The following is a 27,300-nucleotide window of genomic DNA, read 5'->3' on the forward strand; positions in this document are numbered from 1 at the left end:
CCGCAATAATATATGCGCGTTTACAAGTTTTTACCATCATAATATGATTCGCGTGGTGCGACTTCCGCTCGGCAACAATAATTGCTGATTGTGTTATACATACTTACATATTATGTGGATCGGATTTCTTTAACTACCTATACGGCCGAATATGTATACACATTATAATATCATGAACGAGGAAGTGACGAGGAAGCGTGTCGTTTTCGCAACAGTATAGCTTCGAACTATTTTGTCGAGGCGCCGTGAAAACGGGCTAAGGCTATGCGGTAGTAGTAAGGTTTGCATAATATTATTATTATTATTATTTCCGAATTCGCAGTCCCAGAATTACGCGTCTGCACCTCACGCGCGACTGCGGACACAGAAGTAGGAACATATTTATTTTTAGGAAGCTAAATTTCTAGGAAAACAGAATCCCGACGTTATGTTTTATCATCCTATATGCGCACTCCCGTACTCGCATATTATAATATATTATAGGCCAACTGTGTCTTCCTCATATTTTCCTCGACGGTTGTTCTTTCTCGTTTCCAACATATTATTATATTATAAAATAGGTAGCATAATAATAATTGTTAATCAGCCGTTCCCCGTTCTACTGTTCGTATTCATATAATATTATTTTAAAAAAATTGTAGCGACGAATTATTGTTCGTCTTGTCGACCTTCTGACATTCAATCGTGAAATATACAATAAAATAATAATACAATAATAATAATAGTCGTTGATAGTACCGACTTTGGCGCGATCGCTTGTATTATAATGATAACGTTTACGTGTCCCGTCGATTATTAATTATTATTTATTATATATTGTACATTGTGCAAAATGTCCGCGTACAATCATTAGCCAAACGTTTGACGTTTATCGCGTTTATCTCGCTGTGTGGCTGCGTCACTGCGATATTTTACCGATTTCAGAAACAGATTAATTTCGTACCCAATAATATAATATGGACGTGCTCTACTATTACATTATATAGGTGATTTTCTGTCATCATTGTTATTATATCGCGTGTCGATCAGTTTTATTTTTTTTTAATTACACGAAAACGGCTAAAGCGAACGCTGCAGACATCGGTCGAACAGTGCGTGGCCGGCGTATAACTCTACACCTACGTCACATTACAATATTATCATCTGCCGGGAAAATTCGAAACGCCGCGGAAACGGGAAACGGTGTGTAAGGACAAAGAGGGACCCAAAGATGCACGCCGCCAAACGCAGTGTGAATGTGTGATAACATGATAATAATAATGACGTACACTCGTGATATTCGCTAAGCCGTGGCTACAAAAAATATACGTCTTATACCTCGGGTTAAATTTAATTAATTTTCATTCAATCCTCGTGGTCGTACGCATACCTGCGGGCTACAACAACTCGTGTAAAATAATAATAAATGATATACCATAATACCGTATACACGATACACCTATGGTAAGTGGTAGGTAATAAACTATACCTGCCGATCGTAAATTCCGTGCAAATTTTAATAGAAACCGATGAGTAAAAAAATAAAAAATAAATGTTTTTCACGAAAAAAAAACGCGTTTTTTATTACTGATGACTATATACGACGCGTTCCCGTCGTAGGCTTTATCGTATATTATTATTATTATTATTATACTCACACGCGCAACGTGCGGTGCAGAGATACGAGCACATAGATAACACGTGTTCGCCGTGTACCTCTCACGACGACAAAACGTCTTTTGTTCGTCGCACGATTATTTTTTTCGGCATTCCGTTTCACACGCGCACACAACAAGGCGCAAGAGTTGTCGTACTATCCTTTTCCCGCGTATATGAGTTACACTAATATTGTGCGCGTCGGTTTGCACCACAGCCACCGTCGGAAACGGGACCGGAAAACAGACGGCCGCGAGCGCAGTTGTGATCGCGCCGTTGCATGGGAACGATTTCCCGACTCGAGCCGACATGTTAAGCATGTATTATAGGTACACTATACATTCACTGTGTGTCAGGGTTGGCCACCGATATTCATTTCGGCAGCCGCGAATTTATGAAGCTAATTTGAAGCGAGCCACAGAGGTGTTTATAAAATTAAGACACATTTTTCATTTTTTTAACAAATGAAGCAACGTTAAATGTTAAACATTGAATTGTATGAAACGTTTATTCATTTATAGAAATATCTTAGAGCCGCATGAAACTGACTCAAGAGCCACATGCAGCTCGCGAGCCTCGTTGTGGCCACCCCTGCAGATATGTGGGCCACGCCTGCCGTCCAACTATTATACAAGACGTCTCGTGCAGAAGCTATACCCCTGAAAGTGGTTTTGGGTCCTTGGTTTATTTTATAACGATTTAGGGCCAGTTGTACAATCTGCGATTATAGTTAACCAAAGTTTAATTTGCCGAATTTGCCCGGTTATAAAATCTGCCATCAGCTGATTAAGCGCAATCGAAGTGTAACCGTAGACGCTACAACTGGGTACTAGTATTGTAGACGTGACTTTATATATTATTATTAGTGTATATAATGCTAATAATATAGTCATCGTTGCGACGAGTTTCAAAATTATTTTAAGACGTTTCGATGTGCCAACAGTCACATTTTATTATATATTATTATGTCGATATGTGTATAATATATTGTATAATACACGAGTACCTACATAGCACTAAAAATTGTATGAATATTATACATTATAACCAGTCCAGATCCGAATAACGGGGTCTACTTATGGTGTTGCCAAATGTTATCGATTATATATTATGGTATACAATATAAATCAATATAATATATAATACAACCTGGATAGATATGGAATATGTTTTAAAGAAGTTGTCGGTTGTATCGTATCTATACAATATATTAATATATTATGTAAAGTCATATACGTATATACTTATATTATTATATAATATTATGGCATGTCATATATTTCATCTGAGATAATTTCAAAAACGATTTAGTAGGTATACTGAACCGTTTAAAATTCATGAGTACACTAAATGTAATAATATCTTATACGGATTTCTCGCCGGCTAATAACAAATAATAATAATAATTCTATGGAGTATAGACAATAATATCATATGTATAGTTTCGCGCTCAAACGACGGCGGTCTATATAAAAAAAAAAAACCGGAGATCTCTCGCTTATATGGTTGGTTAAGCCTACACGACGCTCGTGTGTGGGCTACTGCTGCCGTATATAATATAATAATAATATGATATTATATACATATTTTAGTAATTGGTGTGTATTATTATCAATTATTATAATGGATGAAGATTTGAGCTGCGCGTGTAGGCGCCCGCCCGGGTTTCCTATATATACCCTCTTCGAGACACGCAATATACACGACATTATGCCATATTATGCCCGTATACCTATCATCGTTATTGTTGTTATTATGCGGAGCAGACGACGTTCAAACGCGACTTAATAATAATTCCATGCAGCCCCGGGGAAATAGCGTCTTCCCCCCGGCGATGTCGTTCCCGAGGAAGCCGGGTAAAAAAAAAAAATATCGTTTGCGAATATAATATTATTTTTATTATGATAAAACAATAAATGAAGGTATATAATAATATGCTCGTACAATAGCCGAAGCTTCGGGCCACAGTGGCATCGTATAGAGGATTAATCCGGAGAGAGAAACGATAAAATGCGCACACATAATATTGTGTACTTTTCGTACGAAATGTAACCTACCCGTGTAACAACTGTAGAGTTTAGGTACGATGTGAGCTGCGCAACAATGGACGAGCATTAAAATATATATTATATTATTATTATAATACATTTTCACGTTGTTTTTACTGCCGTGTGTGTGTGTGTGATTTCCGCGTATTAATTTTTACAGGAAACCGCGTGAGATTTCCTGTTGCGGCGATGTTTTTCTGGTGTGCAACTGCAAAGTATAATATTTTTGTACATATATTATAATACCTCCGTGTGAATATTTCGAGCATAGTTGTTTTACTCCCGGAAACGGGGAAACTTATTCTAAGCGTTGGGTGCAGTATACTCAACGGCGTTTTCACTCGGCTCATTTTTCCGCCATTGTATTTTTGTTACATTACAACATTATAATATATAACGTTTTTATTCGGCAAAAGAAAACTGCGAATCAAAGCTATACCTAAAGTTAAAACTCAATGTCCCGCCGACCGCCCTGCAGCGCTGTGGATTGCACACATTTGCACACTGCTGCGTATTCTAATTTATTGGCTTATTAGTTATAATTACGAATATAAATTATTATTCATTATATCCACGGGGACCCATATAATATTCGATCTCGCACTCACTAAATCAAGACGATATATTTTTACAATTATCGTTGGTAATCGAACGATTATCTTGTTTTCACCTTTGACTAATTATTGTACAACGACAATTTACGTGTACATATACATTACAAAAAGTCTTTACACAATGTTTCTCATTATGATTTTAATGGTTATATATTACAGTTGTAGTAAAGTGTATAAACAATAAATTCGTATACAACTCGTACAGTCGTACGCAATTATGCGATAATAAGTGGTGAAGATGATTTGACAAAAATGGAAGTTTATGCAATACGTGCGTACAGGTACAGACATAATACCAAACATAATATAGATGGTAATATTGTAAGATCAAAGACAACCAACAAATTTAAATATTTTTTACATGGCCAAATGAATATTTTATCTTATTTAAATATATTATGATCATGACATTAAAACCGTAAATCGTAATGATTATTTTAAATATTGCAATTCGATTATATTATGTAAATAAAAATAAAAGCTATAAATATTCAATATTATAATATATTATATATATTATATATACGTTTTAATGTTTTATGATCGACGATCGTAAACTGAAAGTGTGCAATTAGCATTATCGCGGTAATCTATAGCAAAAACAGCGACATAATAACTCTTCAATAATTATAAATGGCGTACTTAATAATACCTATTTAAAAAAACCTTCGTGGGAACGTTTATAATTAAAATTCGAGGTTCGAAAAAAAACTATACTCAATTAGGATGTAATAATAGAATCAAATAATATTTCATAGGTATATGATTATAATTCGGCTCACCAATACATTTTTACGCAACTTTTTATAAAAATTGAAATTCAGTACGACCTCATGAGTAAGTTGTTCAAATAAAAAATGCGTGTCAAGGATTCATTATACATGTTGACAGTAATACCTAATAAATAATAGAAAAATAATAATATTATACATAGTAAGTAAGAAAATATATCTATAAACTTAGTTAAAAAAAAAATAAAAATAATAAGTACCTACCTAAATGATGAGCCCTGATTATGGTGTGGTGTCATTGGTTACTACACTCCATATACAAGCGTTAAGCACTCAGCATAGCATATTGTATATTTATTCTGTAACATAATCTTACTCACCATGACTTTTTACTACATAGATAAACAGATTGTAAATATGTATTCACCATGATACTATATAAGTATAATGTCAATATATTAATAAATATGACGATTGCTAATCAATGCACAGATGCACAGTACAAACTGACAGCCGTAACCAATAATTACTGTACTGGACAGATATTTTATTAAATTTAAATATTTATATTCGTACGATTTTCCACATATCGTATCGTATTCGCATTTACTTGAAAAGTGCGTGCGGTCTTGTAAGTCGTAAGTATTGGCTAATATATAATGATACGCGTGTTTATACGAGAATGGGTACGACGGGAAAGCAAATAATTGACGGTTTATCAACAACTGAATGTGATGTGCGAGGAGTATAATAATATTATATCGGACATCGGGAAATAGAAAACGAATCGACACACTCGTTATCCTTATTTATATATATATATATATTATATTTTTTATCGTTACAATAATATATTATATAGGTATACTCGTCGTCGTTGTGTCAATACAATACACGGTGTCATACGACGAGATGAATCACTGCAGTTTCATCGAAATCGTATCCGTGCGAAATAAAATACGTGCCGGTTTCTCGTCTGCAATAATATTATTAATATATATATACTTATACCACACCGGCGTGCTGCCGCTCATCGTCGGGTCGGAATCCTTTTTTGTTTTCTGTTTTTTATTTTTTATTTTTTTTTTGCGGTCACGTGAAAGTCGACAAAACTGCCCATAATATAATATCATTGTGAGGCGTCTTAATAATAATAATAATAATAATAATTGTTACCTATATTCTCGGCTACTCTGCCAACCCGATGCCGGTTACCGATGTTGCTGCCCGAACCCATTAATCATTTATTTTCCGCCACATTATGTGATTTAACTTTTAGTTACGTAGTGGCAGTGGCCGCACGCAAGTCAAAACGGACGTCGATTATAGTATAATATGTCTTGGTAAGTATTCAGTATTCGTACGATTGTTGTGTCGATCGCTTTCAATGGGTCACGGGCGTTTGTTGTCGAGCTTTTTTTAAATTTTATCATATTTGTTTGCACCGTACCGTAAGTCGGCTCCGACAACGCCTCGTGTTTAAATCGAATCATCAATCGACATCCACCCTTATGCGTCATCTTGATTGTACGCTGTTGACTGTTTGATAATGCGTGCGTAAAGACGATTCTAGGACGTTTCCCCCCGTGGTTTTCCCCCCTGATAAAAAAATTTAAGTTTAATTATTAAATTATTATTATTGTTTATTATTGTTTATTAAACAATAATATACAAAATGTACGAATGATTAAATGAATACCCTAATTAATAAATAAATATAATTCAATAATACGCCATAATAACACTAAACACTATTGCCAATATAAAATTCACCAATATAATTGTTAAAAAAAAAATATTAAACATTAATATACAAATTACAAATGCAAATAAATAAATGTGCTGTTTACGAGATTTTTTTAATTGTTAAATTAATATATATAAATATAATTCAATAATACTTTCACATAACGATAACCTTTGTTTATCAATCATAACTCATTTAATCGGATAATAACTAATAAATCCATAACGTGAATTATGATGGTCGATAGATGCCGATATGATGATCGTATATTTCAGGTAGGTATAGAACAAAAGAACCTATTTTCCAACCTATTATTATGTGGAAAAAATATATATATTCAGGTGGGAAACGTTCAGTACCGCTAAAATCCGCGGGGGGGGGACGTCCAAACACCCGTAAAGACATATCCAGACTTTAAATGTATTTATTATTCTATATATTGTCATAAGTCCAGCCGTTGTACTGTACGAGTTGTCGGCGCCAAGATCTCGACAGCTCGCATACAATACTAATAATTGATAATAATAATAATAATAATAATGTAAACGTTGCACGTCGTCGTCAATTGGACCCCCAAAGTCCGAGCAGCGTCTGCAGCACACGGATGAGGCGGTGTCGTCGGTACTTGCGTGCGACAAAAAATATACTTATTATCAAATACCGCGGGAAAGACGTCCTCCACCTTGTTCACCACTCAACAAATAATAATAATAAAAAAAAAACCGTTTCCCGTTAATTATAACGTGATTCGCCCGATTACAAAATACCTAATAACAATAATATTATGAAATTTATGCTTGCCCCGTATAGACGCAATAATAATATTATAATAAAACGTTTTCGTCCGTCCGGCCACCGGACCCGCGCCGAGGACCGCGTACAACAATGCGCATCGCCCGGCCGATAAATACCTTATTGTTATAATATACAACTGAAACTGGCATCATAATGATATCGTATCATCCTGTATATGAATTTTTATCATAAAAAATACAGTAAAAAGCGTTCAGTCGGTCTCCGTGAGATGTGGTTTTACCGGTGCACAATATTGTGCACGCGATGTTGGACATGACCGAAGACGAAAAAAATCAGTTTTCCGCGGCGGGTACGCGCCTAACGGGTCGCAGAGACTATTTTCTAACAGTTGTTCGCCACGTATTCGCTTTGCACACATATAATATAGTACCTACCTATAATGTTATATTATAATAAATCTGTCACCGCATACGTAGGACTGTCACGTGTCATTTTCCCATTTTTTAAGATTTGTAATTATATATAATATTGTTATTACTATATTTACCATGCAAAAAATACGGCGGAAAATGTCAACGGAAAAATTTGAACGATTGCCTGCCGATTTGTTTGACAATGATGCGACTCAAAGACAGCCGTTCAACAGTGACAGTAGTATAATATTAGGTATTATGTATTTTTTGGGAGTATCTATAATGAAAGCAAAATATGCACCCAGCGAAGAATTTACGAGATATATAATGATATAATATTATTCGTGTAAGAAAATAAAAATTTAAATGTAAATATGCAGCAGAATAACGCAATCGGAATCTATAATATTGTACGACTTTTAGAGTGTTTGATATAATAGTGACATAAATACCAATAATCATAATATTATAAATTATTGGTACCGTAATTACAATCATTATAACGTTGAAGAATAAACAACAAACTTCAATGACTAACAATCAACAAACTTAAATTACTATAATGATGAATTATAAAGCTAAAAATACTTTTTATAGTTTTAATTATTGTTTTAGTAAATGTATTGATGGCCCAACAATTATCATGATATTACATTAACATCTATTAAATAAATTACAAGCTTAGCTATGACAATTAATATACAGTATAAACCTTGTTATAACATTAGGTACCTACTAAATGTTTGGGTGTATATAATAAAATAATTATCTACATAATCTTAGTAATTAAAAATTGCAATTTTTATTATACTTTTCAAAATGTTCTCAAATACGTAGGTAATAACTTTTGTGACAACATAAACATTTAACGCGTATAATATCATAGCCACAAATAAATTATTGATGTTGTTATTACTTTTACTTTCTAACAGTTTTATAAACTCAATCGTTTAATTATATTATTATTCAATAAAGTAATTATGAGTTAAGTTACTATATAGATTATAGGTAGGTAGGTAGTACTGTTTCTATTCACAAAGATTTATATATTCTAATATATTATATTATATTGATTACCACTTATAAAAAAAATGTTATCCTTAATCCTTATTATTACCTAACTACCTACAAACAATAATACCATTTTACATTGGAACTCTTTTAAAATAAAGAATAAAGTACGTATTGCTTAAGCGTTGTAGCAATATGACTATGAGTACGCACTTTCTAGTGCATTGATATTATGAATAATTGTTATTTATGAATAGAAAGAGTTGTGTACTTGTGTACACTGTACTTATATGTACACATAATAAAACATTTAAGAATATGTGTTAATTATATTTAATACGTGCACGTAGAAAAAAAAGATAAGAGTTAAATAAAAGTCATTCAAAGGTTTTACGTAAATTCTAATTTAATATTTCCAAAAATTAAATATTTAACTATTGAAATGTTAAAAAATAAAATGGTGCTTTTGAACAGCATCAGATCATTAACACCCTAATAATCTATGATTGTCCTTGACCGTTGCTGTTGATAAGTAATTTGTATTACTATAAAATACAATTAAATAATAAGTAATATTGCACTAATAACTAATTTACTAATTAAACCAGAAATAGTTTCGGTTTTACTCGAAATTGACTCGATCATTTAATAAATAATAAATATTATCTAGTTAAGGTTGTCAAAGTGATGGACGTTTCAATCGTCTTTCGGAATCGTTCAAGGTAAAACTCGACAATAAGCAAATATAATGAACCATTTCATTTTAGACGTTTCCTCTATTATAATATTATAAATATATAACTGGGCAAACCAGATGAAAAATCGATTTTCATAAAACAAATATCGTTATATAGATACTCAATTGCGTATTCGGTAATGATGGTGTCATCGTGACGCGTTGTGTTTTAGCGAGTCTACATAATATATATCTACTATTGATCATAAAGAGCGTTGCGAATCGTTATAAATGTCTATGTACGCTGCGCAGAGTTTGGGGTGAATCATCTATCTAATCGACAGTCAGTGACCAACAGGTCGTATCAAAATATATTTGCCTATTTGTGTTTAACGAGAACGGACTAGATCCATATTTTAATTCCATGTACAATAGCTGTTACTTTACAAAAAGTTCTTATAAATAAGTACATTATATAAATAAAACCTCTTTATACTCAGCCGTACGTATATAAATACAACACCAAAATGCGTACTGCAGAGGTATCTACAAAAAAAAAAAATAATAATAATGCCGAGAAAGCATATGACCCAAAATCAGTGGTACGTTTTGTCTCTATAAACGTAATAAAAACAAAATTCGATAAATAACTATGTTATGTCAAGATATCATATATTATATTATATTGCTATTCAAAACTTAGAATTGAACCTCAAAATGCACTAACGTTTAAATATGAACGTCAATCCCGATATATATATATATATATATATATTATTTCGGAAGGCACAAAATATATCTTTCGACTCTCGTGTACGTCCCGCGGGGATCTTGCGTCACCGAGTAGGTGTCGGGTGGGTAGTAAACAGTACCTAATATAATAATACGTCGATATATTATTAAAAAAAAATTACTACGCAGTAGTGTATTAATACTATGCCGCAGTGCCACCACTTTATGCTACAGACACACAATATTATACACGTTTCCGCCGTCTGCCGTACAGCAACCGTGTCGAAATTCCACGGAATTAGAGGGGCCCTGCCCTTTTCATAAATACTATATATTATGTACACCACGCGCGCCTGCGACCGGTTTGAAAATTTCGGGTGGCTTCAAAGGAGACAATGTGTACTTGTCGGGTACCTAATACGTTGATATTATTATATGCGCACACAATTCGAAAAATAAACCAGAAAAATAATAATAATGGTAAAGGTGATGACCTCAAACCTTATTATATATACACATATAAATCCATAACTATACATAATATGTAAGTAGATACCCGCGTGTCCTGGAGGGGCGCATTCTTGATTAAAACAACCGTCTGACGACGGGGTTCACCGAACTCATCAATTTCTTTCTTTTCTATCACATTATTATTATGTGTTATAGCTTTTAGTTACGTACCGCCGCATCGTCGAACAATAATTGTTCGACGATAATAATTGTGTCCGTGTATAAAATATTATACGTATGATATTATCATGTCTGTATCAAAATCTGGTGGTATCGCTGTACTCTTATTGCTGCTCTATTGTTAATCCTCCGCTGCGCGCGTATCGTAAAATAAGTAAATCGTTAATCGTAATATTAAAATTATGCCACCGACTGGCCAATACTGAGATAGGGACCTTGCAGGTCGACCGCGATATTATATGTCTACCATGCAGCGAGTACGATGAATGGAAAGATCAATTTTAAAGGGGTGGGGTAAGACTAAAGTTACAAGTTTCGAATTTCGTGTTAAATATTGTTATAGTCTTTACTTTAAAATCGGGTACTCGTTTTCTAAAGTGCAATAAAGTTGCACCAAGTGGACGATTTTGAACTCGACAATTTGGGGGTGGTTCGCTGACGGACCAGCGCCGCGCGAGTTTTCGTTGACTGATTCGTCTATATATAGAATGTACGCAATAATGACGTGTCCGACGCAGTATAATATAGTTACCTAGGTACTTACCTAGTTACCTATTGATAATTAATGTATTATTATTTATTGCGTAGTCGCACCGACCGCGTATTGCGATTTCCGGCCACCGCACCTTTTCGCACAAGTCATCGTCGCGGAATCTTCTACATATTATTATATTATATATTCGTATTTCTACACAGACGTGACGATGGTTTTTTATCGTCACCCCTGGTTTCCACTCTTATCATTTATTCACCAGTCAATCGTAGACGATTTCTAATTATTCACAACCCGGTGGTCCGTCCGTCGGGCATAAATAAAGAGAAAAAAATCTAAAAGAAATCGTCCAGTCGTAAATGTCTATATAGTAATCCAAGTCAATTTTATAACAAACATCGTTTGTAAATGTGGTTTTTCTATTTACACCGAAACAAAATAAACTTCGGCTTAATTTAATATTAATATCGACGATGTCGTAAGTATATAATATACACTTTGTTCCGAAAAAAAATCTGATCATAATATTATCTTACGCGCCTATACTTATGCAGTGTATTTTACTTAGGTGCATAGTACGTAAAAGATTTTTTCGTACCCACAACAATTATTTATAATGATTCTATGCATAAAAAAAAGTGTCGGTGACGTGTAGTACTCGTACACACAAAACCGAAATGTCTATTATTATCTGCGGGAGAACAATTGTTTTCTCACGGATTATGGTTTTAGGCGCAACATTTACGACGTTATTGCTATTTTATCTATATGCGGCGAAACAATATTATACCGCGACTGTCTTCCTCTGCCCTTGGGCTGTTTAATGTCTTATAGATTCATAAAATTATAATTGAATACCATCATTATTAATGATGCAAATAAAAAAATTCGGTGGAACATATTTCTCAATACGTACTGGAGGAGTCGTTTTGGTTCGAATACTACCTTGAAGAACATAATATTTAACTACTGCAGTTGGCGGGTGCGTGTGAGAAAAAAACTCTTCAATTTCTGTATGCACAATATAGTATATACCTATATTGTGTACCTACAGTAAAACAATAAAAAAAACTAAATCAATTTTGCACACCAATTTTTAATCTACCGTTTTATACTGTGTATATGTCGTTATTTAAACGCCTTTTCAAGGTACCTGGTATTTACGTATAATAATATGTATAATGTACAGTGTACACCATCCGGTCTTGGGCTTTTAGTTGCAATTGATTTATACTTCCCTTCCCCCGCGATACAGCGGACACAACAAGAGCCGAAAATCCGTTTTCAAAAGAAAAAACACATCCCGGCCTTGGACCATGAACTCCGCAAAAACCTGTTTCGACTGTTTTTTTTATTTTGAACGTATTACGTGGGATACGTTTCGAACCAGTCGTCTGCCCGCCGGTTGTCGGCCGATACAATTTTAAAGCCTTACCACCTACCTACCTACCTACCTAACCATACTTAGTTGGCATGCGTGTTTTACGGATTGCTGAGAGCTAAAATATCTAATACAAAATAACTTTGGGTTCAGTGGACGACGATCGCGTCCTCATAGCTCTCTATTTTTTCCTGATACATTCTGCTGTACCTGCAGGTGTCCACGGACCTGCAGCAGGTCGCCGATAAACATTATTATACACTGAGAATTATCTTACCTAGGGGCTAACTTGTGACTCACGACGAATCGATGTGTTGATCTTGTCAATTAGAAATCATTTTCCGAAAAGATACAAAAGTAATTTCTAAAAGTATAACCGCTATCGGAGCCATGCGCAGTCCGGCGGACGTTACAACAACGCATAATTATGTCGTAAAAATATATCATACGATTTACCCACTGGACATTAAAATTCAAGCGGATATACTATGATATACTCTGCAGATATGAGATGACAAGAAATATGCAATATTAGCGATGAAACAAGACACCATACGTCATATAAAATGTGACAAGAGAAATTTAGTATTTCGGCCAATACTAAAAATGTCCAGTTGTTGATCACTTGAGAACTTCTTTGAATGTATAAAACTAAGAGTCCGGTAACACATTTATAGAAACCAGGCGAAAATAACTAAAAAAAAAAACACTAACTGGAAGTTATTTATATGAAATTGTTGTTCTAACGTTGACTTCAGCAAATACTTTATTGTTAAGAACATTTTAATAATTTTGTCATAATTTATAATACATACGTTTTAAAACACTTAACTAACAATATAATACCAAGTATTGACTACGAACAAAGTTGTTTTAAATCATTATGATTCTATTGCAACTTAAAAAATATTTGTATCTATATCAAAAATAATAATTGATTAACCAAGAAACAATTTAATCTTTGTTCACTTGAAATTGGAATACATAATAATATAATGATAAAAAAAAAAAAAAACAGTAATTATTACAGTTTATTGACTTTTCATAAAATTAATACGAAAATGATTAATTTTATAATCTCACTTTTGTAGTTTAGTATGTAACTTTCTAATGTTATTAAAATACTAATTTAAAGAATATTCCTGTAGCGGGCAACTATAACAAAATATACTATTTATCAACTGTACTTTTATGGCTTATTATAAATACTAATAAACGAATCTCGTATAAAATTAACAAACTTTACTTCTATGTTATTCGCCACATTTTTGTTCAGAAAAAATTTATAATATATTAATACAATATGTTATTATATGCATTTTGTGCTTATACGCCATATACATATATAATACAGTATATTATACATTATCTGTTTATAATATAATATGTCATATTATGATTTATGACAGCTGTATATTAGATACACCTATGCGGACTACACGTTATTTTTCTTTACAAACGTAATCGAAAATTTCCTTACCATATCTATATAAATCACAAATAAATTATGATACGAGCAAAATGTTGGTAATTAAAATCAACACTATTCGATCACAGATTATATTAAACTCTAATATAATCTGTGATTCGACTATCATCGAGTTTTAAATGTTTAATAATATTTCTGACGCCACTGTTTAAGGATTATCAGCCGTTGCGCGTTCATAATAATGTTCTGACATACGTTATCGGGTTTCATATCTCTTGGAACGCGACAGTATAATACAATAATGATACGTCGTTAAAACGATTTTACCCAGTGGCAATAAGTACCTATTATATTCTATATTATATTATTAATACAGTTTCGACATACGATAAAAGACCGGAGAAACGAATGAAACGTAATAAAAAAAAAAAAGAAAAATCCGTCGCCAACGGACAGACGACCGGCGCATGTACTACTACCGCTCAATTTTCAGCACAATAAAATATGTTATGTTATTATATTAATATTATGACCGTGCAGCTGACAATGGGAGATTTTTCTCTCGTTCCTTTTATATTTTATTTCCTCCGCCGTCTTGTCCGAGTGACACACATGCGACATACTATGCAGGCAGAGACGTAGAGTATCCAATAAACGACGCGTTGTATAGGCGTAGGTCCTCAATATAGTAATAGGCACCGACGACATTATCGTCTCTCCCATTGGTCACGTATACGAATTTTTTTTCGCGTGCTTTCCGCATCTCGCCAATTTTGTTTTCGCTGCACGGTCAATTATTGCATATATTGTTAATATCGCATTATAGCAGCTACATAAATAGGTACAACACCGCACATTGTTATTATATACATATTACATTACGTCTATTGGGAGGCGTCGTTGGTCCACGCAGGACGACGAATTTTTGCGTACCGAATTGAAAATGCATCTTGTCCAAATCGATCGTTCCGCGAAACGGAATCGAGTGCAACGTATATTATGGGTACAATATCAACAATAATAATATACCTAAGATATACACACACACGCATAGTAAAAAATTATATTGGTTGTAGATTCTAAGAACATTATATTTATCGCTGTGAACGTTTTTCATTCGCTTTATATTTACAGTATAATAGTATTATTATACGTTGCAGTTTTATTGTCTCAACGCGCGTCCGTCGTCAGGAAAAGAAAATTCAACGAATATTTTTATTATTATTATTTTTTTTAGAACGTCGTTAATAATAATAACAAAAACGGGAAACGCGCCAGCGGTGGCTGCAGCGCGTGTATACGAATAATTATCGAACCAAAACCTGTCGGAACAGTTTTCGAAATTATATCATAATGATAATAATTATTATAGTCGGCGGTCATACAACGATATAACAATATTAACAATTAACAGGAATCGGCCTAGTTTTTGGTCGGCCGCACGCGACAACGTATATAGGTACCAGCTACCGCGCGGCGTAGCTCTTCGTAAATAAACGCGAAACCCGTTAATTGGCGGTCAAGTTCGTAATGATTGTCATCGTCTCGATTGTTGTTTATTATTTTTTTTTTTTATTAATAATGATATAATGCCGCTGAATACGATATCGTAGACGTCCGAGGTTATATCTCGCGGCTGCGCGACCACGTCCTGGGCGCCAAATTAATAAACGCATCGAATCCAATAAATTCAGACCGCACCGAACCGATGATTCGCGTGTTACAATAATATAATATTATGCTACCTAGTAGGTACCTAGTAGGTACACACGTCAATTTTTTTATTATTTGTAATATTATTGATTATCCTCATTGTATATTTTGCGGTCTGAAATAATTATCTGCGCGAATTAACGTCGCGTACACACTTATGTAATTCAAATAAATCACGATGTGTCAATAACGATAAATGGACGCGATATAAGTTTACTACTACACTAGCAGAATACTATCTGGATAATAGCATGTTATCACGATCATTATTCTGTCGCTGGAAATTGGAATACATTCAAATCGGTTTTGTGTCATGTCAGAATATTTACCATGTTATAACACGCTCTCGACGTGTACTTACTGAATTTACGTAGGTATATTGAACCATTATTGTATTCCACGTTAGGTCCCACCGCAGAAATCGGTTCACATAATATAATGCACCATTAAAAGGTCGAGATGTTGATACACGTCCGCTTGTCATGCCATTTCATCGTTGAAACGAATTCAAGTATTCAACCGATTTAGGTAATTAGGTATACCGTATATGTACTTTACTATACCTACAACTGTTATATAGTGATCCGGTGGACGTTTGACATTAATTGATGTGTTATTATATAATAAATGTATACCTACACTATAAGTCTGTACTTTGCACAAAAGTGACGTGTGCATCAAAACTTTTGTGAATAGTTTTAGTGCCAATGGTTTAGAAAAGTGGACCTGCGTCATCCAGAATTGGCTGCCGGATCGCGCCAAGTGGTTATTATAAATGTTTTATTCACATGTTAATAGTTATAATATACAGTTATGATATAAAATACGATTTTTTATCATCATAACTGTTAAATAAAATTCCACCCCCCCCCCCCCCCCCATTTGGAAATCCTAAACCAATATACAAATGTATTATTTCTTATGCAGATTAAGAAAAAACTGTATTTTACTAGGTAATTGGATTTTCTTAATGCTATTACTGTATTTTATGTTTAGCTATGGTTAATCGCTTTTTAAAAATAACGAATATTTATTTTATATTATATATATTATATATGCCGTCCTTTTTTCAATTTACAGATCCAGCCCCCCCCCCCCCCCCCATGATATAAAATATAAACAGTTAACAGTTACTATATTAATAGTTATTAGTGCACTTGACAAGGCGCCAACAATAATATAATGTATTGAAACGATGACAATATGGCATTTACAGCGGTCATTGAATCAGTAAATGGAGCTTCCAAAAACAAAAAACTCATAAATCTTAACGATAGAACGATCCTCTAAAACAATACGTGAGAAATAGGTATACAGTGCATTTGTTCACACTTTATAAATTTATCAAACTCGCAGAATTATACTTTGAAAAAATGTAGCTGCTCGGTGTAACTCGGTGAATGTGAGTATAGGCATACCCTTGGTCGGGAATATACCAATATACATTGTAGTGTTGTACACCTATGTATAGGTACCTGATTGAATATTTCTATTGTTGAAAGTCTTCTGAAGATGTAAGATGTGTTTTGTAACGTCTGTATCAATATATTTGGTGTTCTTATACGAGTTTCTTACGAGCTTTTTTGAATGCAGAAAAAAATTGTTGAAAGCTGATAAGATATGTACGATTTGCACGAGTCGTCGACGAGAGTCTCAGTCTAGTCGCCCCTGGTGTTGGTGCATTCGAATTTCGAGTTTTTTCTTTATAATATTCACCATAATATGCAGTACCTATTGTATTGCAGTAAGTACGACCGTCTCCCTGTAAATATTGTAAATTTGTTTATTTTTTTTTTTATGTATGTCATATTGTCGTCAAAACAAATACTTTATAATATTATCATAAGCTGCGATCGGACAATATGCTTCCTGCACGGGTCACCGTTATGATATCAGCTTGCGTTACAGTCATTGAAATCGCGCGTTCGTCACGAGCTCGAGCAAACGATATTTCCTATTACGCGCCGCCCAATTGATATGGATTTTGACACCGCGACAACACGTTTTATCATGTAGGTACGTCAATAAAAAAAACACATGACGCACAATCGCACTGAATTCTCTGCGTGTCGCCGATTTTCTCTGTTATTGTGATCCGCGAATACAATCGTTGCACACAAAAATATTGTACTCTCGGTACACTCGGAGGTGCTCTACATTTCGAACGTGTATATAATAACGTCGTCGAATTTCACGCCGAATCGGTTCTATCAACACTCTAACATTTTGGCGATTTCGGCACAACTTGTGACAAAATATTATCATGATATTTACGTTCATCCGCAGCTGTACTTATAAGTTATAACTTAACATTATAATATCGGTGTTCCCCCGGCTGCCCGTCGTCGTCGTGGTCGATACAATAATAGACTGATGGACTCGTCTGCAGTGATTTACAAACGTCTCTCATTGAGGTAAAGGTTTCTGCTAAATTATATGTCTACCTCGTTTAATTTCTCAAACTTACTGTCTAGTTTTCACGAACTCATATGCCTGGAATATGATATATATATATATATATATATATATATACGATGATATACCTGCATACAATAAGTGAATACAAAATGGTTCCGTTACTGTTTTAAAAAAAATAATAATATTTAAAGAAGTACCTACCATAAGCAATATCTTACCGTTGCGTTAGAAAGACCAGTTGACTTTCAACCGTGGGTTGATATTTGATAAATATACTTATATTACATAATAATATATTATATAGGCTATCAAATGTTTCCGATTTAAATAAATCTTCCAAGAGCCTATAAAAATATGCATTACATAATTGATAATATTATATGCCATTGTCATATGTGTAAGTACGTTGTTCGCACATCGAGCACAGTGCACACATAATATTATTATAAAATGTGTACACATTTGGCATACTATTATGACCTATGACATTGCAATATCTATCGTCACGGTGTTCATCACCGCCGTTATATGAAATGTGCATTAGATTCTCATCATAATAATTCCGTTCCGACATTATATATAATACTCACCGTACCGTTATTATCTGAACGTTGTGCATTTGGTAGGCTGAAATGTTTATAATTTTATTTACTCGAATGACTGCATTCTTGCGAGTTTGTGACCAGTTTGCTTGAGCGAGAAAGAGGAGAGAAGCCGCCTTAATTGAACTTGATTTTTTATCTGTTCCACAATATATATATATATACATTATTTCCACTGCATTTCTCACTAATTGAAAATTCATTTTTTATGTACGTATTATATAGGCTCGTTAGAATAATAGTCTCTGAATGTCTTAACGACTTAACCGATATCATTATCGTAATACTGATTACTGAAGTGTGAAAAAGGGTGTTCGTACATAACGCAATGCTTTGAATACAATTGTGTGACAAACACAAAAACGGTTCCAAGAAGAAAGAATGACAATAACTTAATTAGGTATACTTACAATTTACTACGCATAATTTATTCTTATATGAATATAAGTAATTACAATAAATTACCTGAATTACCTATTGACAGTTTAGAAGAGCAATAGTTAATATAAAAATGTATTTTAATATTTTATCGCTTGCTGTATCCGTCGCAACTTTGAACTTAGAGCACTTGTTACACAGCGTTAAACGGATGTACCTACTGTGAGAAACTATAATGTGTATTTTTATTTTTCTAGGAATCCAATCATGCCACCTGGCGTTGCAGTGTCCCCAAGTTCGATTTCATCGGGATATGCAGCTTGTTCATTGATCAACGTGGACAGAACAGATCAGCAACAAGCTCTCCGTGGAAACTTCCCGGAAAATATGGATACACATATGGGAATCAGTAGCAGTAGTAGTAGCAGCAGCAGCAGCAGTAGTAGCAGCAGCAGTAGCGCTAGCAGTGGGGAGAGTGCCGAACTTTCAGACAAAGATCAACTTCAGGTGCAATCCTGTTACAAAGGCCTAAAAACACAGGTATCTATACAAGCTGTAATAAATTACATCTTACATTTTCAAAACTCTGTTGAGGCAAAATATATTTTCAAAAAAAGTTTTAGTTGGGTTCTTAGGATTTCTTGAGTGCTCCATAAGATTTTAATAATAATAAAGACGGGTAAAAGATTTTTATAGATCAAGTTAAACTCACTTACTCTATTGCTATCGATTACTACTATTGTGAAGTGTTTCTCTTTTCCTGAACACCATAGAAAGCTACATAATTAATAGTTATATTTTAGTACATTAGTATATTTTATATATTCAAGTAACAACTTATTAAAACTTTGAAAACTCATAACTACTATTTAACATTTATTTTTTTACACCACACACAATATAATTGTTATACAGTAAATAACTGGATGTAGCACACTGAAGTATTCGTCTGTAATCAAATACGCATTTTTGATTAAACTATATTTCAATAACGGTCATAAATCCATTAAAAAATCATTTTTAAAATGGCAGTTGTCGCTTATCATTCAAGTAACAAGTAAGCATAGGTACAACTAGAGTCTAGAAAAGTAACTATTTTCTTTAGTCAAACATTCAGATTTATGTTAGCAAGTTAATTTATCTTACACAAGTTTTAGTACATAATTTTCGTTTGAAAACAAAATATCAATACAAACTTGTTACACTTTAAACAAGATTCTGTAGTTACACTTATAATAATTCGTAATTATAAAACGTGTACTGTAAATAATATAGTATACAGTATACACTTTAACTGGACTTATCAAATTATTCAATGTGAATATATTATAAAACATGTATTGAAATCAAAACAAACGAGATTGTATTATGATCTGTTATAATATAGGTAGCGTGTAATAGTTATTTCGAGTTATGTTTATGCAGGCTCTTCAATGCCGATTTGGGATTAAAATTTATTTAAATAAAAAACTAGAAACGTCAGGATTATACGTGTCAAAATATTATGTTTAAAGAACTCTATAAATTTCGAAGGATAAAGACGCAATCACGATCTTTGTTGGTGCATTACGTGTAATCACCTACAAACACCACAAATTCATAGAATTATAAAATAATCGGTGTTATCTGGTAAATTTATGGTATTATACGAGTACGATATTACCTACAGACTGTACCACACTACCACAACGGTTGTCGGTTACATTTTTCTCTTTTACACATGTCTACCGACTACCACCGATAACACACTGCATGGTGCGTGTTGTAAGACGCGTAGGTAGACCGTAGATACGAAATAATAGTAATAATACCGAGCTAATGTGGTGTATTTCACACGATTTCGTTTTTAAAATTAATATTCAATTATTATTTTTACAACCATTTTTTTGCTAGTTCAATCCTATAAGTATTGTCAATTATCATAATGATTAATAACTATGTTTCGCTGAACCCGCATGTAATCAATTACAAAATTCCTAGACAAAGTTATCATTATAATATAAAATATATTTATAAACTATAATCGATTTATTGTATGCGACACACAAGTTAAAGTGAATACAATAATAATTATTATAAAGGTCTTGTGTTAATCGTGACATTTTATTTTAGCCATTTATTAACAAAGAAAAGACTAATGACACTAGAATTTATATACCTGATATACAATATACTGTTGTTTTTTTTTGTTCTAATTTATGCTATCACCACACTGAGTGGTAACTGAATCGTTAAAATTAAAATCGTAAATTACTTCTGAGCGGTTATCATTATAATTATATAACTATCATTTATTTTGATGATAATATATAATAAAGGTTTGGTTGTTTAATATATATAAAATATGTACCTAATTATGTAAGTACTTATATAATTATTACAGTGTTCTAATTTCTTTGAAATGTTGAGTATTTATTAAAATGAAAAATAAGACAGAAAACCTCAAATATATAATTTTTGCAGTTCTCCAATTTCGTTAAAACAGGATTATCAATACTTTAATTTATTCAATAATTCTAAAAAGTAGGTAATAATAACTAATAAGCTAAAATGAACGCAATAATAATTCAAAACTGTAATTTCATTAACCTAAATAAACAATCCATTAATTAAATGCAAATAAACATAATTGGTACAGAATTAAGTAATACCTATACATAAGAAGAGAGAGGAATCGCGATATGCTTGTAAGAGCAATGAGCATGCAATAATGTGTGGTACACTAAATCACCATTACAACGATGTGTTCAATTACCGAAAATGTAAACACATAAAAGCCACACATGCATTAACATGCCAGTTTATATGAATATATATTATAATAATTTTACATTACTCATTCGTGACATGATTGATATGTCGAAAAATTTACAATGACACTCTCCAGCAGTATAAATGTAAAAAAAATTATTACGTCTGCGATAGGCGCGGGCGGTTTACATAGGCAACACAATTTACACAGAAATTATTGTTTATCACAATATTCACAGTACTGACCGTTGTCATCGACGGTTTGAGTCCACCCATGTCCTCCAAAGTCCAAACCTTTTGCCAATATCATGCAAGAAACTATGAAAATATATATATCTCCCACCCCCCCGCCAGCCACCTACAAACGCCGCCCCTCTATGCCCGAATCGTAAAATATTATTATATTTTAATGTCATCAATAATCGTTACAGGTGTACGTGTGTGGATCGATGGCCAACTTGTACGTGCACAACTCGTCCCCGGAAGGCAGCTGGGACCTGAAGTTCACCGGCATCCCGGTCGTGCTGTACGACAGCGGGGAGACCCGGTCCAGAGACAAGCCCCGCATCCAAATACTTCTCGTGGAGCGCGGCACGTGCTTCGCCCTATGGCGGGACACGATCGACAACTTGACCTCGTACAAGGTGTCCAGCCAGGGGTTCCACACCATGTGCTTGTCGACCGACCACACCCAGCTGATCGGATTGAGCTTCGACTGTTCGGAAGCCGCCCAGCAGCTGTGGTCGCACATCGACCGGCTCACTTCCGACCCGGAGAACATCCGTCTGTCCGGCCCCGGAAACCGGTCGAAGAGCGCGAGGAAACAGAAACACAGACCGGCGCCTGTCCGCCGGCTCCCGGACAAGTCGCACATATCCACACCGTGCTGCTTCGAGCACATCACCAACGTCGAGGTGTCCGACCGGTCCAGATACTTGTCCCTGCAGAGTCTCGTGCCAACTCCGGCGATGGTGCCGCTTGACGCCCCTTGACCAGTCAAACGTGACAAGGACGCGTGAAACAGTTCGGGCGGCGGCGTACATCATAACAATATAATGTAGGGATCTCTGTACATAGTCAGTTTTTTCGCAGTCATTATTATATTCTCTACGAGAACCGGCAAACACGCGCGTTGTAACGATTTAACTAAGCCAACACTCGACGTGTGCAGTCCCGTTCCGATAGAATCCTTTTATAAGTATACAATGTAATATAATAATAATAATGATACTCTTTATCCTAGTCCGCACTGGAAAATGTAATATACCGGTACTATACGGTATTAATATATTGTAAGAAGTGTTTTTTGTAGTAAGACGTCGTTCGTGTCGAACGTGGGAGATAAAGTTATAACTATGTCCCGTATGCTACAACGATATTAATATATTTAAATAAATTATTTGAAATTTATAAAAATCGAAGTCGTGATATTATGTTAAGCTTAAGAATTGTAGTTATGTCATCGACGGTAAATATTGTGCATGTTCATTGTTCAACGGTTGTATACTCTTTAATAAAAATGTATGTCTTATGGCATACTTAACTAGTTGTAAATAGCAATTATGATACTTAAACGAAATTATTTAACTATGCATTACACCTAAATACAATAATATAATGTCATAATGACTGTCATTAAGAAGACATTTTATAAGTTTACAAATTCTTGTATGCTCGTATCCTTTATTGTTGCCTATACATAATATTATAAATATTCCATAATCACTTATGCTTGGGTAAACTCTCTAAGTTATATTTATATGTTATTAGTATTATTACTTATTACCTGTTATATAATATTGTGTTAATTTATGAAAATTTTTTTCTTATACACTTCATGCTTTTACTTTTAATTTTAATAGAATAATTTTATTATATCCATCATCCATAAAAAATTATTATAATTAGATATTTTGTTTTTTTTTAATTTATTAATAAATATTAAGACTAAAATATGTAACAGTAATTAATAATTATTACTTTATAGTATTTATAAACATAAGTAATATGTAATATAATATATATCTGTTGTTATACCTAATAATATAAATTTATTTATTCAAATTATGAAATTAGATTTTTAATTTATGTCCCATAAATTATTGTAAAAAACTAATTAGTGAAATAAAAATATTTTTTATATCATTTGTATGATACTGATAAATTTAATTTAAATTAATTAAAACATGATGGCTTATTTTAAAAATATCAACTATAAAAAAAAAAAAAAAGAAACAAACAAACTACGGACATTTTGAAGGAAAAAAATAGATAAATAGATAGTTAATTATAAAAGTTAAATATTTCTGTTATTACCTATTGTTGTTTCAACCAAATATAGATATTAAGAAATAATAAGAAATAACCCGATTTGACAAATTCTCGAAAATCAAACTATAATACTTACTTACACTTACTTTTATATAAAAAAATCTTTAGCATACCAATTTTAGATATTTTGTATTCTATTTAAATTTGAACAGTTTGAACAAAAATCATTCTGAACTTAGTATTGTTTTTTTGTTCTCTATATATTTTCAAGTTTTAAAATCTACGTAGGTAGTATACATTATTTTTCATAGTATTATCTAATTCTAATGGATGCAATTTGTATCTACTATCTTCAATATTATATCATTTGAAATCTATTTTATATGCAACTTTTTTTTTAAACAATAGACATTCTAATATAATATAATGTTTATTTTTCAATTCTCACTAGTTAAGATAAGATGTATTTTTAAATATAACATTGGTAATAAATTTATGTTAAGCCATGCCAATGACAAGGAATGTTAGAAACTTCGTCCTTGCCATACATCAATAGCAAAAGTCTATGTGATGGTGAGCGCGTGCATTTTTCGTAACAAATACAATTATAACATCTTGCAAGTAAAAGTGATTTTTTTCAAATGATATTAATAAACATTTTACAGAAAATAATGTTCCATTTACAATATATCCATGAACTTAAAAATTATTTTTATGCACATCTAACAGGCATGTTGTTAAATTGCCTATTTCTTCTAATAAAAGGCATTGCACAAAAATGTTAGATTAGACAAAGCGAGACTAACTCAACGTAAACTAAAATACTTGTATTTAGAGTATTAAAGTATTATAAAGCATTATATTATAACGATTCTAATTTATAAGATTTTAAAAAATACCATTAATTTATTTTATGCTTATATATAAGTTATTAATGAGTTATTGTTTTTGATAAATTTTAAAACAATTTTGTAGAAAATGTTTAAACTAAATAAATCATAATACAAACAATAAATACATATTATTACTATAGTATTATACTTCATATAATAAATTATACATCACTGGTAAACACATATCATTCGTGTGGATTCCCGGACACAGCAATATGGCAGGCAATGAAAAAGCCGACGAGGTTAGGTCTCTTACGCCAACGCAAAAAAAGCGGGTAAGTGGATGTCATTCTGCTGTACAGTAGGTTATAAGTAATATAATATAAATATATTGTAATGGATGGTGTTGAATTCAACGATATAATATCATTGTATAAGAAAAACGATTCTGAGCGAAAACGGTTATATGATAATATTATATCAGCCTATATAATATTACTAAGTATATTTGTTGATATTGTTGTGAATAAAGTAATTAACCTATTTACTTGGAACCTTGTTTTAAATTTGATAAATTTTGTCAAAATTCCAACCTTCAATGCTTATAAAATTGTGTCTATTATGTATTTTTAAAATTTTTCAATTGCCATTTAAGCAATATATCAGAAGCCTTGTATTAAATTTTCACGTTTTTTTACCCATCAAATACAATTTTATTGATATTTATAGAAAAAAAATTAAACTGAAAACTCACAATGTCTATAAACAGCCCAAAAAGAGTCAATTTTTTTTTAAATTTTATGGTGTATAGAAAATGAGAATACAAATATTCAGTGAAATTTTCATGTAGGTATCTACAGTTATTAGTTTTTGAATTACAACAAAATAACAAAATCGCTACTCGAGAAGTCGAGTGAATATCCAATATTGTAAAAATATGAACTTCAAACGCTCATAAAAATTTAATTTGTTTTGCTTGTGGACATTTTTTTTGTTGATGAAGGTAGATTGCTTACACAGCGTGTTTCACCCAAAAAGAGTTGAACAATCACAATTTTTTTCCGTTCAATTCAGCCAGTAATTAATAAATCGTAAACAGAATAAATATATTTATAGTCTCGGTATTTATAAATTATTATTTTAGGTTCGTAGACAAACAAAAAATTTCTTGGATTGACAATACGTCTTTTTTTAGTAACTAGATAGTAGTAGCTACAATTTACCTAATACGTTATATGATATATCTAATTGTCATTTTTTTTTTACGGCTATGCGTGGAAACTGGTAACAGTTTTGAGTAGCTAATTTTTTAATTTCATTACATTGCTCATTTATTGTTTTTATATTGTATTATATTTTGTATAGTCATAATAATGTTAACTTAAACATTAATCTACAACATAGTTTATCATTAAAATATAAAATAATTTTGAAACTCAAACATTGAAAAAACCAATATACATATTTAACAAATGTGATTACTTATTTTTTTTATTACTAAGAAGTAATAAGTAAAGTAGACTGTAAGACATAAAATATTTGGAAAAAAACTATTAACTATTAAGTACCTACTAAATGATATATTATTATTTATGTAAATGAATAATAACAAGCAACGAGAACAGTGTTTACCCTACTCCTTATAGTAATAACTCTCAAAATGTCTACAGGGAGGTCTAACGAGAATGTTATTTGTTAGGTACGGAGATTGAGGACTCAATAGTCTGCATGGGTAGTCTTTTTGTTTTCTCGAAAATACGATTTATAACCCTGAGATTTTAACAATAAAACCTAAAAACATATGTTATACTTGTACATCTAATTAACGTTTTTTTCCACTGAAACTGTGTATTGTATATTCGTATAGAAATTATATTTGAATATAACATCTGTTTAACTAATTTATACAGTAGCATCAAATTTATACAAAGATAAATGTGTGAAAATAACGTTTTATAATGCATCAAATTAACAGAAC

The 27,300-nt window shown here is 32.6% G+C and overlaps 1 protein-coding gene across 2 annotated transcripts in view; it reads left to right on the forward strand.

The window, feature by feature from the left end:
- Positions 1-24,261, forward strand: part of LOC132945141 (uncharacterized) — a 37,695-nt gene extending 13,434 nt beyond the window's left edge. Inside the window, exons 1-3 of one of the 2 annotated variants that reach the window (XM_061014798.1) lie at positions 18,224-18,483; positions 19,725-20,007; positions 22,650-24,261. In XM_061014798.1, the coding sequence (XP_060870781.1) occupies positions 18,443-18,483; positions 19,725-20,007; positions 22,650-23,210 (885 nt within the window). In that variant the 5' untranslated portion in view covers positions 18,224-18,442 and the 3' untranslated portion in view covers positions 23,211-24,261. Of the gene's footprint in view, positions 1-18,223; positions 18,484-19,724; positions 20,008-22,649 lie in introns of those variants that run through there. The other variant, XM_061014799.1, reaches the window with a different exon arrangement.
- The last annotated feature ends 3,039 nt before the right edge of the window (positions 24,262-27,300 follow it).

The sequence above is a fragment of the Metopolophium dirhodum genome, chromosome 5, assembly GCF_019925205.1.
Source record: "Metopolophium dirhodum isolate CAU chromosome 5, ASM1992520v1, whole genome shotgun sequence".
In the NCBI taxonomy this organism is placed as follows: domain Eukaryota; kingdom Metazoa; phylum Arthropoda; class Insecta; order Hemiptera; family Aphididae; genus Metopolophium; species Metopolophium dirhodum.